The sequence below is a fragment of the Scophthalmus maximus genome, chromosome 10 (assembly GCF_022379125.1).
Source record: "Scophthalmus maximus strain ysfricsl-2021 chromosome 10, ASM2237912v1, whole genome shotgun sequence".
Classification (NCBI taxonomy): domain Eukaryota; kingdom Metazoa; phylum Chordata; class Actinopteri; order Pleuronectiformes; family Scophthalmidae; genus Scophthalmus; species Scophthalmus maximus.
Window position 1 is genome coordinate 22,350,493 of NC_061524.1, and position 19,437 is coordinate 22,369,929.

The window sequence follows — 19,437 nt, forward strand, 5'->3', positions numbered from 1 at the left end:
GATCTCTTGCAGCTATATGTGTAAAAACAGCTTTAGGTCGACGCTCCGTACGAAGCCTAAGTGCTGTACTGCAGCGCACACGGCTCGCTGAATCATACCCAACCATCTCGTGTTCAATTCATGAGAGGGCCATTATGTATAAAAAGGTCAGTAAGGCGAGTGAATGTGCTCCGCGTTCGCCTGACGAGCTCCAGTAAGGCTATTTCCCACAGGGAGTGAAGACGTTAGGAAAAAAATAATTATTCCTATTACAGCAAAATAAAAACAGAACTAAATGATTGCCCTCATAACTCCTCTTCTAACCTCACCGCTGACCTCTCTTCCAGACAGTATGCAAAGGAACAAACAGTATTTCTCCTTCCCAGCTGGTCGGCGGGCTCTTCCACTATTTGGTGGCCATTTTGTGCCGAGGTGGAATCGGTTCGAGGTGGGTGACTTTGGCTTGTTGCTGTTGTTCTTGTTGTTGTTGTAGAGGTCTCTGGGTAACGGAGGGGCTGATGCCAGAGGGGTGAGGCCCAGCTGCCCTCCCTGTAAGCTAGCAGGCACTCAGGTAGAGTATAGCCATGAACAACACTGGGATAAACTGGACTGGACGGGACTGGAGCAGACCGGACTAGAGTGAACTTAATACACTGCACTAGAGCCCGACCGATATATCAGCTGGCCAATAACATCGGCCGATAAGCCTGTCACAGACATAGCGCTTATGTTTACCGATATGAAATCTTCCATTGTACAGAATAAACAAAGCACAAATAATGTGCATCTATGTTTATATAAATTATAAACAAATTATTTTTATTTTTTGCTTAATATAGACACTAGAAACAGGAGGGAAACAGCTAGCACGAATTTGTGCATAGCGAACAACAAAAAATTACAGGTTTATTAGTGAGTTGTTTTTTGGGGGTTTTTTTTTTAGCCCCCAAGCTAAGTAACTCTTGACACCACCTCTCATCGCAGTTTAGAGATGCGAGTGGTATCAATTGTCTGACCTAAAACTGTGCAAGAAAGTCAACGGGCCCGAAATGTCTGTAAACGATGGCAATCGGATTCTTCTAGTAGGAGGAAACAACATGCAACAACACGCGACAGAAAAATCAATAAAAACTATAAAAGATTCATCCACAGGATGAGACTGGGTTTTAACGTTCAACAGCTGTTCAGATCGTCCTGGACCAAAGACATTGACGACCGGACTACAATGAACTGGACTGGATTTGATAAAGTGGACTTGACCTAATTACGACTCAATGAGTCTGGAGGGAACTACGTTAGATCAAATCAGATTAAATCTTAATGAGCCCACTGGGAAAAGTGGGAACCAGTACCAAGTATTGGTAGGCTGCACCAACAAAGACCAGGAACAGTAACTAATTCATTTTTCAACATTTAGACATAATGTAAGACAGAAAAGGAAGAGGTGACTAGAAACAAGTCACTGTCACTGCTGTCGCACAACTGTTTCTTTTGGTCTGGAAATACAGGCACAGTTGTTTCCCATTGTTTCAGACACAGCATCCCACCTCCCGCGCTTTACCTCGATGATGTCGGCGTTGGTCCGGCTCTCATGCGGCTCGTTGTACTCCGTGTACTTGAGCAGGACCTTGTCCATGTCTGTGCTGGCATACTGGAACAGCTTGTTGGAGTGGTTGAAGATGATGAGGGCGATCTCGCAGTCGCACAGGACGCTCAGCTCGTAGGCCTTCTTCATCAGACCAAACTTTCGCTTGGTGAAAGTCACCTGGCGGAGAGGTGGGGCAAGACAAGATAGAAATTGGAATTAACAAAGTCTTGAGACATTTACATTCCATATTTAAGTACCAGAAAAAGTGTTGTTTGCTAGTACAGGACTCTAGGGAGCAGCACGGAGTCTCATCAGATGTCCCTTCACTTATGTTAAAATCGTGTCTACTGCCAGTCACTGATTTAACGTCTTATATTTGAGGACGATCTCAAAATGAAACTCAATAAACCTCTCCCACGGATGTGCACATGTTAGGTTTGTATCTGCTTTCTAGGAAAAAGAACATCTCTTGTTTGTCAACCTTTTTTTTCCCTCCCCGCTATGTACCTTCCAGGGCTCCGTAGGTATCTGCTTTATTCTATGTGGGCTCAAGATGTTGATAATAATATACATATTTTAACTCTTTTTTAATTTAACATAAAATAAAATAAAATAAAATGGTGAGTGGAATTATCTCCCTCTTAACAGGTTTCATTGTTCTAAAGAAAATGTTCTTCTAAAGAAAAATTTTGAAGGGGCCCCTGTGTCAATGATAGGGGATCACACATTTTGTCATAATTGTGAGAGCGTTTTTTCTGGGAGGGGCTAAGCATTTCTCATGGGACTGCAGAGTGTCGAATCTAACAAACGGACAAGTTGCAGACATCTAGAAATGACTGACTTGGTAGCCATCTTCATTTCCCCTCAAACTTCCCTCCAAACTAAATAAACATAAACAGACAAAGTAAGACGTGAAGCCTTTTCACGACATGTCAGCAAAGAAGCCAACTGTCTGTGTTTTAGCAGAGCTGATTACACACACAACAGTTTCTATGATCTGCTTGTTATGAAGCCATTGCCTTGTGTGGAGCATTTTGTAATGTAGATTTGGAAAAGTGCTCTATATTAAAAAAGTATGAATAAATCATCATTATTTCATGTGTTGTCAGTGACATGTTTTTCTGCTCCTGTTGTCAGACGACCACACCACCATTTAAAACTCCAGATACATAATGAATTAGAACCACAATTTGATTGAGGTTGGCAAAACGCTATTAGGTCAATCATCATCATCAGTTGAGTTCCCTTAGTCTCTGACAGCAGGTTGGACAGTGGACATGAGTATTTGAATACAACATCTGTTATTGTAGGCGGATATGTTCACATATGGGCAGACGTTCATGAATTACGCAGACCTGGCAAATTTACACCTCACAGAGAGAAAAAGTAAATCAATAACCCCTCATTCCCTTTTTTTGCAGCCAATAACACAACAACATTTGTATATTAGTATTTCAGGAGCAGTGGAAACCTCTTGCTCACTGATTTTAATTTATTTGAGGATAGCCCCTTGAGATGCACTCTCTGTGACTCTGGTCTCAAACACACTGGGACCAGTTTTTCCCCAGTTAAACATAACATATTGTATATTTAGAGCTTGTTTTTCATTGATTAGCCGCTGTCACCATTTTATACTCATGTATTAATATTATGGGAATGAAATGTAAACGACTGTATGGAAATGAATTGTGTTCAACATAGAGACATTTTTAGGAAACATACTTCTAGACAGTGTCAAAACATGCTCTCTATAAAGCACACGCACACACACGCACACGCGCACACACACACACACACACCTCTCTTGTCACATTCACTCCCCTCGTGGTTTTCACACTGTTATGCTCTTTTCCATGCTCTCCTATGTCACACACTCTATCCTGCTCTCTTTTCCACACTCTCCTTCTGTCACATGTTATTTCCCACACACACACACACACACACACACACACACACACACACACACACACACACACACACACACACACACACACACACACACACACACACACACACACACACACACACACACACACACACACACACACACACACACACACACACACACACACACACACACACACACACAAGCCCCTCAGTTGTGAACAAGCAGAACAGAGCTGGGAGTGTTGCTGTAGCTCAGGCTCCCTCGCTGTCTGTTGGTTGGCTTCAGAAGTGCTTCCCTGGTATAACCAACTGGTATTTACAATCCACAGAGATTTGGCTTTGTTTGGATTAAACACAGAATTGCGCACACACACTCACACACACTCACACACACACACACACAAATACACACTCACAAATGCACAAACACACACGGGGAGGGAAACATTAAGTGAAGAGAAAAGAAGGAAAACCTTCAGTGGCTGGTACAATATCTGGCGTCTGATTCGGTTATAATGGAAAGTAAATGTGTGCACAGATGGGATGCAGCAGTTAACCGAAGGTGTTAGGAAAAGGCACGAAGCTTTGAAGCATGCGGCTCCTTGCTCCATAAGTGACGCAACACTTTCACCTGACGTAAAAGCCATAACACCTCCTGTGACATCACTTAAGGGGGCGATCAGGGGTCACCGAACAGTTTGAGGACCATGACAATGATGTGAATCATATGCTTTGGCCTGATCTCAACATCTACTGTACGGGAGATTCTCGGGCTTAAGTGTTCGACAGCGCACTCCAGCCCCATCATCAAATGAGGGAATATGTTTTAGAAGAAAGTTGGTCACGCCTCCAGCTCCAGAAGAGTTTAGAGACTTGAATAGAATCTATGCCAAGACACATTAAAGCCTTTAAGGCTACAGATGTCCCAATTATGATACCAGTATCGAAAATGTCTTAGATACTACCAAAAATGCCAGACTGGGAATCATTGAATACGCAAATCTATGTACTGATTCGATAACATGTCTTTAAAGTAGTTTCACCCAAATAACTCCACCCACACAGGGAGTGATTGTGGGTGATCATTGCTTCCAAAAGTCTCACTTTCAGTTGGTCCAGACTAAAACACAACCCTGGAGTTATCAATTTCTTGTGCAATGACATCACATAACAGTCAATGCAAAGACACTTTCGAGTTGAAAAAGTTGAAATATTTGAACTCGAACTTCGCGAGGGGCGTGATGTCGCAAAAGCAAATTAGCGTTGAGATTCTACAAAACTCACTGAACTCCAGGTGAAAAGGCTCATACAAGAATTAAGTTAACATTAAGTGTGAAGGCACCATTAGAATCTTAATTACTGATTTTCCTAAAATGTAAAGCACTGGTGTAAAGCTGTGAATCAGGTGTTGCTAGAGCTGACCGTGCAAACGGCAAACTTCAAACAGCCAAAATGTGTCAAAGTTGTCCTGAAGTGCAGACCAGGACTAAATGCACCTGTTCCTTTCCATCTTCATTCAGGGCAAAAGGGAAATCATACTTTAGTTTTACTGCCTGCAAAAAGCAGATTTCACTTGGGAGTCAAAAGGAGTTTAGAGGCAGGTGTCAGTTAACATGAAGACAGCATTTAAGGTTTCCTGGATCTGATAATTATTCTGCACTGTTACAATACTGTCTGCAAATCAATGTACTCATTATATATTGATATTGCTTCTAGGGCGCACAGCTGCACTGGGCTAAACGTAACTGCAATGAATTGAATACGGTAAGTAAAAAAAAAGCGAGAGGAAGATAGAGACGTAGAGAAAAGATGGAGACACGGGGGATGAAAGTGAGAAACGCAGTCATATTACACCATGGGTCTCTCCATCTTTCTTATCTCATCATTTTTTGCTTTGTTTGTTTGTGCCTCTCTCATCCCTCCTTCTCTCTCGTCCTCCATCACCCCTTGTTTTCTAGCCCTTGTTTTCTCTTCCTCTCTTGCCTTTTTTTCCACATCCTCCCTCCCCTCCCCTCCCCTACTTTCGCGCTCGCTCACTCATTGCTTCCTGCTGCCACAAATCAAATTATATCGGGGTCGTATCCATGGGCAACGGACTCCCCTCCACCTCCCCCCACACATTTCCCACCTCATCACACACTGCTACCATCATCTTACCTCCCTTCACCCCCCCCATTTTATCTCTCTGCTCATCTACATATCTCCCCCTCCTCTTTCTCTCCCTCTCTAACACACACAGAATGAGCAGATAAATTATGTGGAAAGGGAGGAAATTACGGCTGTGTACGATGACAAGTTGGGTTGGTGATGAAAAGACAAGCCACTGAAAACAAACGAATTATAAGGTCATCATTTAGTGCTGAAAATAACCAGAATGGGTCCAAACACCCAAACTCCCCCACCCCTTCTTTTTCCATCTTTTTTCAGTTCTTAGAAAAAGTAGCGTGGCTGCAACTTTGGCCCCGACTTTCGATCTCCACAAAGGAAAAACAAGCTGGAGGTAATTGACATAAAGAGCAGAATTGCTGGGTAACCAATGGCAACTGAAGAATAAGACATCCTCAGTGTGGGGAGGAGGGACGACAGAAAGAATGACAGACAGACAAGTAGAAAAACTCTGCTCAGTTACATCGTTACGGTTACATTAAACCTTAGTTTTCTGTGAACTGCCAAATTTCATGTACTGATTTGTCAGACTTTACATGGAGGTGTTGTGATTTTACATGTAATTGAAATGTGTTTTAGCAGCTCCTAGTGATCACTTTAAAGACCGCGGTAAGCTCAATGTACCGTAGCTTTCAATTATGTTGTTCTTTACTGGTCATTTAACTAGAACAGGGTCATAGTTCGAAAGCAGCCATGTTGTTAGCCATCACTGTGCAGTGGAGGTATGTCTGAGGTACTGACAACACGATAAGAACGAGGTCATTCATTGGTTCACGGCTTATGCATGTGTATTGTCACGTCTCCTGGAATGCAGACTAAGTGAACATCAGAAGAAGCTATCAAAATAACAAATATATTGGTATTTAAAATAAATTATCACTACATCTTTATAAAGTTAACATCGGTGCCTCTAACTAACTTTTGCTTTTCCGCCTCATTTTCACTCTGCCACTGGCAGAGGAAACCAAAAACTGGGGAGCAGATAATGCACCTATCACGCTGGTCGCCAACCCCCATTAAAAACGAAGAAGAATAAGAATTAAACAAAACTACAAATCAACCAATTTGACAACCAATCACATTACACATGTAGGGCCAAAATCATGGCTCGCACGGTGAGGTGCTACAGAACTCTTGTCTGCTTTGTTTGCAGGTTGTATCTTTATGGATAAGGATTGATGCATATTTCGTTGTTTTAATTCATTTTCAGAGAAATTTGTAGATAACTACCTGAGTCGCATGTGTGTCGTGTGACCATCTGTCTAATCATGCAGTATTTTAATTATGTTAAGAACAGTTTACTTCCTCATCTGAGTCAACATTTAAACCTTTCAGTGCAGAGAGCATCTGTTTAGCTGTCTGCACACGATTAGAGCCACGCACACAGGGGACAGAATAAGCAGATTGTTTCTGATAAATTTCAATTTTAACATTTTCTCTTAACTACTGCTTCAATCTTTTTTCTTTTTTTTTTAGTGAGAGAGATTTGTTTCAGTCTCCTGACTAGATGACCGAATAGATTGAAGCATTTCCAAGGTGTAAATGGACATGAAACCAAAGAACTGTGCTCGTAAATATCTGGTTTGGCTCTTTGATTTCTGGAAAGAAAAACCTTTTCCTCTGACCATTTCCTGCTGAAAAGTGTTGATTAAAAGGCAACACTTTGACACATTGATTTGACAAACACTATCTTTAAACCAGAATGTCACCCAGTAGAGCGCAAAACTCCGCACTCATAGAATCAGTCCACTAGATATGTATGTTTTTTTTATTTTTTTAAATCAAGATCCATGAATTATTCCCCCCCCCCCCGATAAACCCCAGTCTGCTCTTATTGGCCAACTGGCCCAGTCTATTATGATTGGTCAACCGCTTTAAAAATGTGTACGAAATGTCATGCCCCTTCACCAGAAAAGTGGAAATTCTCAGATTGCAGATGGGGTTACCCCAAAAGAATCCAACTGTGACATCAGAGTGGGAGAGAAATCTGAACCAGTTGTTCGGAGCAAGGCTGTAGGATTTAGCCAGCTCACAAAATAAAAGATAGGGTGGTCTTTCTCACATTTTTTGGGGCCGGCAGACTCCACAGATACCCACGTGTGTGCACAAACACTGAAAAGGTTGTTTTTGCATAATATGTCACCTTTACAGATAGTGATAAAAAAAGAAATCCTGGATCCGTCCCTAATTTAATGGATTCTTTCTTGGCTCATGTTCCATCCTTCCACCAGATTTGGTGGAAATCCTTTCAGTACTTTTTGCGTAATCCTGATGACAAACAAATACACAAGCTAACAAACTCACCGACCAACCAACAAACGGACAGGAGCAAAGTTGTCCAACATTTCCAGTCCTGCTCTTTCTCTTGCCTCGTGTCTTTGTCTCTGTAAGAAATGTTGTGTATGTGATGCTGTCATGTTTCCAGCCGGGGCCCACACGCTGAACGGTGTTTATTTTGCGGAGCTTATGGCAGCATCTCTGAATCAACACGTAGGAGGGTGACGGGCTGCATGTACTCCCAAAAAAAAATTCATTTGATTAGGAGCTGCACTGTTCATTAGCTGCAGCAACACTATGTTCAACCTCAAACACAAGCAGCCTTTTTGCTGATATAAGAGTGAAATTTTGGTTGAATATGGGCATCAACAAGTCAACACCCCGATCACATGGCAGTCGTTGCTACGAAACCAATCGCTGCTTGTTAATCACCCGATCGCGGTCGATGAGAAATCTTTGATTCTGACACTATGACCACATTCTACCACAGAGAGCGTCACCTTATTGACAAACTGTTTGACACCTGATACAAATGCTGCCAGACTAGAAATAGCTGCGTCCCACCGCCCCACCCCCCAACCTCTTCTCCTTTATGTCCAATTGTCTACTGATGAATAACACAACATCATACTCCACTGACCCCCTGCGTTTCCTCCCCTTTATGGAGACGCGACCTGCTTGGATTGATGAGGAGAAAAGTGAGGATGATTTTCTAGACCCTGCGGCCGCCTCGCTCTCACAATGCTCAGGTCTCATTCAGCCGGGCACCTTGTTTGCCTCCCTCCGTCTTGTTTTTCCTTCTCGCTCCGCTTTTGAAGGTGGGCACGTCAAATCCATTACTCAATCTGTTCAATGGAGTGAAGCCCATTTACCAGTTGACTCATTCTAGATGGATCATTTACCCTTTCATCCTCTCTGACAATGCCACTGATGTAATCATTGGGACTGAGGCTGTTTTTTTAGGCGAGGGGAAATATCATACTTTCTGCTCTTTTTCACTGTAGGTAGTATGGGGGGGGGGGGGCTGAGAAACCCTACGATTGCTCATATAAGTCTCATAAAACACAATGCTATTGTACTTTTCTGTTGTGGAACTGCTCAGAGAAAAGCTTATATGTTGTCATGCAACATTGGACCCGTGTGTGTGTTTGCTGCATTGTGTATTTATGGGATGTGCGGCGTCTGAAAAGTTTAAGGCATTCTGAAAAGTTGAGGCATTCGACATTGGGGTCGAGAGCAGGTCAATGGCACGACCGCTCTCGTGTCACAGGTTGAAATGACTTGCAGGTTGCAAACTAAACAGGGACGCTGGAAGTCTGTGCTGAGAGAAAGTCTATAAAATGACATCCTACCAAATGCTGTGCAACATACAGAAGGCCTGCAATGAAACCATGGTTATAATGTTCAGTTTTAGAGAAGGTCGTTTGTGTTGCTGTTAGTGTTTCTTTGTTTAGCCTGCCCACGTTGGTACACATAGGGAGGACAAAATAATAGAAATAAACAAAGCAGGAAGTTTTTAAACTTTCAGTTATTGTTGGTTCACTTAGCGGTTAGCATTAGAGTGTGTACTGACCTGTCTGTTGCGTTCGTCTGTGATCCTCTGAATCTGAATCTTTTTCCTCCCCATGTTTCCGGTGTTGTGGTGGGAGGAGCAGGGGAAGTGGCGAGGTCAGAGGTCGCAGATGACGGTCGCTGTATTTCTTCCTCCTCCTGATGTCTCTCAGTTTAGTCTCTCCGTGCACGCTGACTCCGTTTGAGGCGGCTGGGTGGAGAGGATGTCACCGTGTAGATTCAAAAACAAAAAAAGAAAAAGAAAAAAAAGAGGGAGGAGGAGAGGAAAAATGGGGTTCGGTGTGCGGCGCCCTCTTCAGATCATGGTCCTCTTTCCGGGGAGCAGGTCATCCACACTCAGGCTTAACTGGGATTCTCTGCCCTCCCCTTCACCTCAGCTGGGCAGCTCCTGGAAAACAACACAGAGGCATTCATTGGACTGAGAGCGAAAAACTCTGAGAACTCTGAGGGTTTTGTCTACCGTGACCCACTTAAGCTACTACAAACAGTCTTTGCCTTGACCCCTCATATAAGAGAGAATAAATGATGCAGCAATGCATCGGAGGCGCCATCAAATCAGAGGCACTTTGGGCTGAAACATGAAGGGGTGGGGGTGTTTGTGGTGCTACATGCAGAGCAGGAGGCCCTCAGGGGCCCGCGAGGAGGGAGGCTGTGCTGTGTCAGCTTCATTAGAGGCATCACCGCCACATCACTGATCTGCTGGTCGCCCGCGGCAGCCGACTGCCCGGCCGGGGCCGCCTGACACGCCGAATGTGAATCCCCCCAATCGAAAGCAGTGCGGAGAGGAGTCACTAGGTCTGTGGATTACATATTTTCCATCTCCTAATACTGTCCTGGTGTGTTCACGTTTCTTGACAGGAAACAGGTTTTAGTCTGGGTTCAACATGACACACAGTTGACATAGTCCCTACATGGATGAAATTATTCCACATTCAACTACACTAAATAATCCAAACACATTGGAATTCAAAAGCAATTAGCCATTTTCAGGTTTTCCAAACTCTCAAGATGGATTCCCAACATGTCAGCAAAGCTGATTTCCACCCATGACACCACTAAAGACTGGCTGGCCTGTGCTGTGTTGTTTATGGCAATAACATTATGCCTTATTAACTAACCTGAACACTGCCTAATGCCCCGTGACAGAGAAAAAAAAAATGTGTGTCTGATTCAGCCATGCATCTAACTAACTATGAAATAAAAGTGGTTTGCAATACGCAACGATGCCTGATCAAAACCCAAAGATGGAAAATTTCAAATTTCAAAATTGGCAAAGCCAAGAGAAAGAAAGAGTGTTTCAGCAAATTCATGCAAACTCATGAATGAATTAGAAGGCAGTCGCAGCGCAGGAATGGCAACACAGACGAGGACTGTTTTAGGCCCTGTTGCAACTATTTCAGTTCAGCTTTAAAAATAGCACTCTATATATACATACAGACAGTCTGTGCACACAGTACAGCGTAACACACACACACACACACACACACACACACACACGGCAGTGGGAGCCAAGTGGCAGCATGAGAGCTGAATCGTCACGAAAGTACATGGGCTCAAATCTAGGTCAATACGATTTTGAGATTGTAAAGTGATAGTTGTAAATCAACCTTTATAAATATGCCGGATTTTATGAGTCACTATCCATGAATTATTCACTGGAAAATCTATGAAATTGTCCCCAAAACTTCCTATACCAATGTCCCATCCTTCCACCTAGTTTGGAGGGAATCTGTTCAGGAGTTTTTGACGAACAAACATATTAACAAACAACCAGGGGAAAACATATTGTAACCACCTTGGCAGCAGTGACAAATGATTTTGTGAATATCTGTGTACGGATACAAATTAGAAAACTGTAATACTCAAAGTTCCCACATTCGCTACAATAGCAATTTTGACCCAGTCTGTGCTCCTGAACCTGACTGGACAATGACAACCTAATTACAAAGTGGCTTCCTTTGCCTTCATCTCTGCCGGAGGTACATTTACAAGATGGCCGACAGCACGGCTATTCCGGGACCAAGTGTGAATAATTATGTCTGATGATGTCATAGAAACATAATGGAAGATGTAATGTGTATGTCTGCAGACCCACCTGGGTGGTGGATGAAGTCGCATCACACCACTGCAGACTATGTTGACGTCACTTCCAAATCTGATCAACCCCACTTTGAGCCCAAATGAGTACAGACTCCATACCAGCTCTCCAGCATTGTTTGCATTCCATCTACCTGGGAGAGCAGCACAAAAAGAACGCCCTCCATTTACATCTATTCTTATGAAACAAAGAATGCAGAATTGTCCGTCATGGGACTGACAGTCCTTTTGTGCTGCTGTGGGCGCTGCGCTGCACACTCGGTTAGAGTTGATGCAATTGACTTAGCTTTGGCGATGAGTTGCTCATGAATAATGCACTGATGGAAGAGAGTGGAGGGGGGGTTTAAAGAAAGAGGGTGTTATGAGTGTCATAATTGTTTTGTAAAAAAGCTTGATGAAGAACTGGAGGCTGCCTGAGCCTGAGCCTGGTTTCTACAGCGAGCTGCAGGAACTGAATGTACACTATTGGCAACTTCAGTCTAATATTCAGTTCCTTCCCCTTCACCATTATTCATTTTTCTTTTTTTTATCTGTCTTTAACTCCTCGGCTGTTCGTCTGCATCTCCTCCCTTTTGACTGGCACACATTTCATATAAGATGTCAGTAAAGGATAATGAATTCTTCCTACATCACCTCATTAGTGCACCTCTAGAGAGGAACAGGTGTTCCCAATATGTTGTGCATTCATTCTTTTCATTCAGCTTCAAATTGGACAAGTGAAGAGATGTCAGTAATGTATTTTACCTAAATAATAACAAGGTGTGTGTTCATACACTCTCACAGCCTTCATTAGCCACAGAGGGAGCAGCGGACTCGCTGGAGTTGTGGTGAAGCTCAAAGGCAGCGTGCTGAGGGATTTGTCTTTAGGCTGTGAGCTGATCGCACATGAAAAGGCTGCTTTATCTGCCTGGGGTGCTAAACTCTCGACCTTTTACCCTTCACGCTGTCGTAGCTTGCTTCCCATGTCTGATGTCAGGCAGAGTCTCTGCTCTCACATGGGAAGCGGAGGGCCTGGAGTGTGTCTGCTGCCTCGCCGAGCAGGCAAGAATGACAGAGAGGCTCTGGACAATGAAAAGATAAACGCTGATAATTAGGCGTCTACATCGGACCCAGATTAGAACCCTGGGGAACACCTAAAACGTCTATTTCCCATGGGGCCAATGGAAAGTTCTCCTTTAACATTTTATAACTGGGATTAATGACATAAAAGCTCAACTTGTTTGTAGAGGAATTCAGAGCTTTTGGGGAAATTGCACAAACATTAAAAGAGGAGCTGCTACATCCACTTTATTTCAACACTTTTAAGTACAGATGCTAAAATGTTACGGCTTTTATGAAAAATGTATGATTCCTGTGGATGAACGGGCAACTCTATGTTGATAAAGCTCTTTGATGCCTCTTCGCCTTCTAATAAGACATGTTTTCATGCAGAAAAAAAAACCTTCCTCATACTTTCAAAGTTTTTTCAGCCATTTTCTGGAATTTGATTCGGCTTATTTTTGGACAGCCTCTAGTGTCTATACAAAATGTATCTTGGGTTTGTGTAGGACAAAACAAGGAACCTTTAAATCTACGAAAATGTCTTCAAGCATGAAATATCAGACGCATAATTGGTAAAAAATTAAAAGAATAATCATACATTTTATTTTAGAAAGATAGTATTTACAAGTCATAACAGCCTATAGTATGTCAGCATATAACTTAGCATCAGAAATGGTATAAAAATTTAATATAAACCATGAATGTACTAATGTGTGCACTAAGCTTTAGAGAGGCCACATAAGGTCATAGTCTCGGGTCTGCCTGCATCAAACATTAGTCTGTAAAAGAACAGTTAGAAAATGATGGCATCATTATCCATGACATCTGTTGCTGCGGCCATTAAATATTTCAAAGCTGCAATCGTCTTTTCCAAACATGTGGGTGGAAAGCCATGAGCTGCAAGGGCAATATTCGGATTGTAACATTAATTCACAAGGAGAACGTTAACAGGGATTTATTTTTCAGATATGACAGGCTTCACATTTGGGCACAGCTGCCCCCGGAAGCTCCCCAGTACAACCACAGTCTTCTGCAGCTGCACAATAAGAAGCTTCCCTTGAGCAATCAGGGGTTAAGTGACTAGCTAAAGAGCACGTCCCCCAGATTTTCCCAGCCGGTTCGTGAACTGTTGACCTTTCTCCTGACAACCTGCCCTTCTGTCCTCTTGGCTACCGCTGCCCTCGATATTACTGATACATCGGCACCAGTGTTTCTGCCACAGGCTCAATGTGTCACAACCTGCAGGGAAGCGGCACAGCGCTGTGACTGACTCATGACACACAGGAAACAAACAGCTTACATGCACTCTCTGAGGTAACTCGTGCTTTCATAAATCATACAGTACTGTGGGAGGCAGACACCCTCTCTACATCAGACTTAAAACTTTCCTCTTTGATAAAGCTCATAGTAGTATAGCTGCTCAGGTGTTTACTGAACCCTTGGTTATGCTGCTATAGGCCTAGACTGCTGGGGGAAACTCCCATCATGCATATTTCTCCGTCTCTCTCTCCCCATCTCTCTCCTCTCACCAACCGGTCACAGCAGATGTCCGCCCACAAATGAGTCTGTTTCTGTTAGAGATTTCTTCCTTTGAAAAGGGTTTTTTTCTCCGCCACAGTCTCAGAGCTGTTCATTGTCGGAACTGTTGGGTTTCTCTGTAATATTGTGAGGTCTCGACCTCACCACTTAAAATGCCTTGAGACGTTTGTTGTGATTTGGTGCTATACAAATAAAACAAAATTGAATTGTATACTGTATATGACCATGTTACTTCAGATTACAGCCTGCAAATCCAAATGGAAATGTGTTCTTGAAAACACGCTATCAATGAATCCACACGAATATTGCAGTCACCTTTAAATGTATGTGTTGTTGCAGAGTTACCTATGATCTACCTATGATCTGGTAGCAATGTGGACTAATGTCCTGTGACGTTGTCCAGTCCGAATTTTCAAAAAGATTGCATGGATAGCCAAAGGTTTTTGCTTGGATAATGTTTGGCTCATCTTTTCAACTCCCCTTTATTCCTTCAACTTGAACCATCCTGCATTAATACATTTCAAAAGGTGTCAAAATAGTTTTGCTTTCATTGCATAATTTGGTTTGTTTCCACAAACACTAGCCTCACTTGTCTTGTCTTCAGGTACACTGAATCACATCTTCCTGAAATAGAGAGAAACCCTGCTGACTAACATTTGAGCCAAATTACGTTGAGTAAACAGAGCCATTAGGTTGCCGACACTTGGAGAGAGCAAGGTTCTTATTTTTCAAATATTTCTATTTTGTATCAATCTAAAAGTAAAAACTAATTACACTCTTGGTAAACTTAACATTACGATATTAAGTAAATAAACCTTAACATTAATTAAGGGTGGCATGTTTTCAAGGTAATATAATATTCAGTTTTAATCAGTGTATAATGAGGTGAAACAAAGAATCATGTTTTCGTTTCCTCGGAATGAGCCTTTATATCTACGTCAGGAGAGGGTCCTCTTCCACTGAGTCCGCCATTCATTTTCAATCATTTTAGAGGAGCGTTGTCAGTATGCTAACATAAGTCTCTACAACATCACTGAAGTATCAATATATTGGTCAGTACAAGTGTTTGTTATTCGTTTGTGCTCTTGCATGTGTGTGTGTGTGTTTGTTGTCCTGCCCTGGTCTGTCAAGTGGCAGCAGAGCAGAGCCTGGAGCAGAGAGATAATGGTCAGTTGTTCAGTGGTAGGGGGCTGGTAGTTGCAGGGGAGGGCGGTGGTGAAGATGGTTCCTCGGCTGCTGGAGTCATGCCAGGGGACTGCTGGGAAATCCATCACTTTTCCCACTCAGCACCAACATCTGCGCCAAGTCTGGCCACAACCAGCTGCACTGCAGACCCTCAACGTACCAGCCCTAACTGTGGGGTAATTTGTCTCTTGGCTTACATTTTAATATCCCAAAATACTACTGCAAAAAACTAACTTTGTCAATAAATGCTCACGTATTTTAATTCATACATGAATCTTGATCCAAATCAAATTTTAATCATTTGCTGAAGCAAACAATTACAGACCATGTAATGTGAATTCTTTACTCACTGAGAAGTGAGTAAAGAATGGACGCATACATAAATATTGCTGATAGTGTTGCTTAAAGGAGAGGAGTTCAGGAAAACCCTCTGTTATTGAGCCAAATCATACCGAGCTAAAAATATTCGATACTGTGAGGAACGGCGGATGAAAGTGTACCAAGAAATAGCAGAGGGCTACACTGAAACTGAAATATCATTGAAACTAGAATGGCACTAGAGCACATACACATTATAAAAGCACATTTAAGTTTGCTAGATTCCCATTTTTTATTTGCATCACAGTGTTTCCTATAGGATTTTATATAGATATATATATATCAAAGCACTCGCAGAGTCGTCAAATTGTGACTTCATGACATTTCATAAAATGTTGTAGGAGCTGCGGCAGGTAACTGCTACGAAATGAATGTAGCGAAACCCTGGATCAGTTAGGCCAATAGGTCTGTTTTTTCCCAATCAAGATCCATGAATTATTCCCTGGGAAACCAAGTTTCGCAGAAATCTGTCGCCTAATCCTGCTGACAAACTAGGGGTAGGAATCTTTAAGCACCTCAAGATTCGAATCCGAAAGTATTGTGAATATTCCCAAAAATGTTCTATTATATTTTTATTTCTATACATTTATTTCCGCCATACAGTCTGAAGCTCGGTGGTGTTTAGTTGCGTCTTAATGTTGAAAATCGATAATTGTTTTCTGCATTGAAACATCCTTCAAAAGCAAATCGCGATGCATCTAAGAATCGATTATTGCTCCCACCCTTATGACAAACAAATCAACAAACAAACGGACAGGGGTGAAAACATATAGGCAGGTGGAATTTTTAAATTGCAGGAGATGCAACTTTTTATATAATTATAATTGAAGCATTGTGGTGCTATATAATCAGGCGCAAGGTTTTGGAGAAAATGCTTGTTTAGTACAGACCCCAGCAAAAAACATATCACATCATTTGCTAACTGATATCTTTACAAATCATGTTACCCGTCAACGGCGTGTATGGAAAACTATCATATCGGTTTGCACGCTGTATTGGCAAAATATCACAGGAGTCACCTCGAGAATCCGTAGAGGACTTTGAGGCTTCGGGTTTCAATATTCGGGCAACCTGCCTGCATGTAGCTGCAGGAGTCATGACCTCTGCAGCAGGCTATCAAAATGACTGATCTGCCCCTCAGTTTGAAGTCCGGGCAGATCAATACTTCACCAATATCCATTCATCACTCAAACCGGCCTGACGCGCTGGACGAAACAGGAGATGACAAATGATGCTCCGCTCAACTGGGAATCACATGAAACCAAATCAGCAGGTGTCTGTGACATCTTCAACCATCACAAGTCTCTTCGTCTGACAAAAATAATAAAATATTGACTTACTATTTGAGTATGAAAATAATCGTCATATTGATCAGTCATGACAATAATAATCAGATTTCAGTTACATAAGAGAAACCCTGGACTGTGGAGGTGAAATGTGGACGAGTTTACCAGGCTGCGAGGTGTCTGATGAAATGATGCTCCACGGCTTTCATTATGTAGATTCAAGAGTTAGCAAGCTAGCTAATGAATGAAGTCACATTCAGGCAGAAAATCACACTTTCATGCTGCGTTAGCCAAACACAACGCAAATTTTTTATGCACGATAAGATTACATGCACGATTCGTGTCATTCGCTGCACATGCTCGAGTTGAAATATTCAAACTCAAGCAGAACATTTGTGCGAAAGCCAATGAAGTGATTGATCCTCCCAACGTCCAACAGAGAAAGGGCGGATAGTCTCGGGTTGTGTTAACCTGCCTTCTTCGCACAAGTAAATATAAATCATCCGGCGGCCAAATTTGCACGAGTACCATCCAGAGTCTTCAAATCTCTTCCTGTAATATCATTACTGTATGTTATGTTTTGCCATCTGATGAACTTTTAAATTCATGGATCTCATGAAACAAAACAGCCTCACTGATCCATGTTTTTTTATTGTTAGTTTTTTTCCAGGACAGACAGGGCATCTTAAGTAACTCCACTTTATGAAGGAACAAAACCAAATTGCTGGAGTACGTCTTCCAGCTACTTTGATCATGCCAAGGTTCATACACAACTTGCCAGCGTCGAAGTTCACTGGCATCATGAATCAGGTTTTAGAAGGGAGGAGGTAAAAATCGAATGGGCTTGTTCCTCATTGGCTCACAGGTGGGCATGGGGCTTGGGGCTGGGGGGGTTGGCGTCTAACTGGGCCGCTGAATTCCCTAATGTGACCCAGCGAGGCTCGGTTTGCGGCCCAACCTTGAGGGTGTTCTGCCAGCACCAGCTGTGTGATATTTACAGCCTGTTGCCTCATGTTCCCGGGCAACCATTGGACACGGCTGTTGCCACACCCAGGCTGCAGTGACCCAGCATGCATCTCCGCTATATCAACAAAACCCTAATGCTGATATTGGGGTAGAGGCATCAGCAGGTGGGGTGAAGCCACTCCCTGACAAACAGTGGAGGAGGGGGAAAGATGGCGGACGGAGTTGCTGGCCTTACATCTGAAGTCTGACTGTTATTGTGCCTGTGCGTCTGCGCTGCCAACCCAGGCAGTGGAATATGATCTCCCCTCCCCCCTCCTCCTCTTAACCAATCATGGGTGAGACTTTGGAGCGGTGGGGGAGAGAGGGGAAGGCTGATGCAGTGCAAGGGCAGCACTTCTAAGGTGGTGGTTGGGGGGTTGAGACGGGATGGGTGGTGTGGTGAAGAGATGTGTACCTCTCGGCTCGTGAATCACGCCCGCGCTGCTGGGCCGCTGTCAATACCGCAGTCTACGTACACACACACACACACAAAATATAAAAACAAACAGTCACACACACGCAAAGAAAAACACACACACACATACACTTAACACAGCGTGCCCTAACTGTCACTGATCTACCGGTTGTGCTCATAGCCTCCAGCTTGAATACAGCAAAAATACCCATAATACCCCCATGCGTGTACACACCAACACACACACACAAACAGAGAATGGTGCCTTTTGTCCATCGGCTCAGAAAGCATGTGGAGCAGAGAGGACTCACAATACTTGTAGTGTGTTTAGTTGTTGACTCTGAGACTTGCCCGTCCGTGCTGCATTACCAGCCTGGACTATGTGGTTTGACCTGTCAGGTTACATCACTGCCGGCGGTAGACGCACTTAACGCACTGAAGAGGCGCGCCCATCCCAGAGAGGTGTGGGACGACTGCAGGAGCCAGTGGAACAATGAGACGGAAAGATTTTTATGTTCACTGTCACCACAGTGGTTCACCTGCCCACGTTTTCTTTTACATTTCCATTAGAGCGTAAACCTCTGCCGCACCAAATCACCTAAAAATGCCTGATTTGTTTCATCAAGATACATGAATCATTCCCTGGGGAAATCAGTGAAAATATTTGTGCCCCAAAATTTAGTAATGGGTTCTTTCTTGACCCATATCCCGTCCCATTGCTGCTGGTTCTTGCGGGAGGCCTTGTGTGTTTCGAGAGGTCCCAGGTTGAATCCCAGCAGCATCCGCTTGTCCCACTTGTGTAGCGCTGTAAATTAGTGAGAATTCTCAATATCGATTAAACTATTGTTTATTTTTCAGATTAATGAAGTTGTCCCCAGCACCAAGAGCTGAGAGGACTTCAGCGAAAACCTGCCGTCGGTCAATAATCTGGTCAAATCTAGTGCTGAGGAAATTTATTAATTTATAGAAAAGTTAAAGTCAACCGTTTTTAAAATCATCACTAATCATTTTATCCTTAATGA

General features: G+C 43.0%; 1 protein-coding gene across 12 annotated transcripts in view; it reads right to left on the reverse strand.

Annotated features, from left to right (window-relative positions):
• Positions 1 to 19,437, reverse strand: part of mef2d (myocyte enhancer factor 2d) — a 95,037-nt gene that overhangs the window by 50,350 nt on the left and 25,250 nt on the right. For all 12 annotated transcript variants that reach the window (XM_047334763.1, XM_047334758.1, XM_035607414.2 and 9 more), the window contains exons 2-3: positions 9,471 to 9,857; positions 1,541 to 1,744 (exon numbers count right to left, since the gene is read on the reverse strand). In XM_047334763.1, the coding sequence (XP_047190719.1) occupies positions 1,541 to 1,744; positions 9,471 to 9,524 (258 nt within the window). In that variant the 5' untranslated portion in view covers positions 9,525 to 9,857. The remainder of the gene's footprint in view (positions 1 to 1,540; positions 1,745 to 9,470; positions 9,858 to 19,437) is intronic.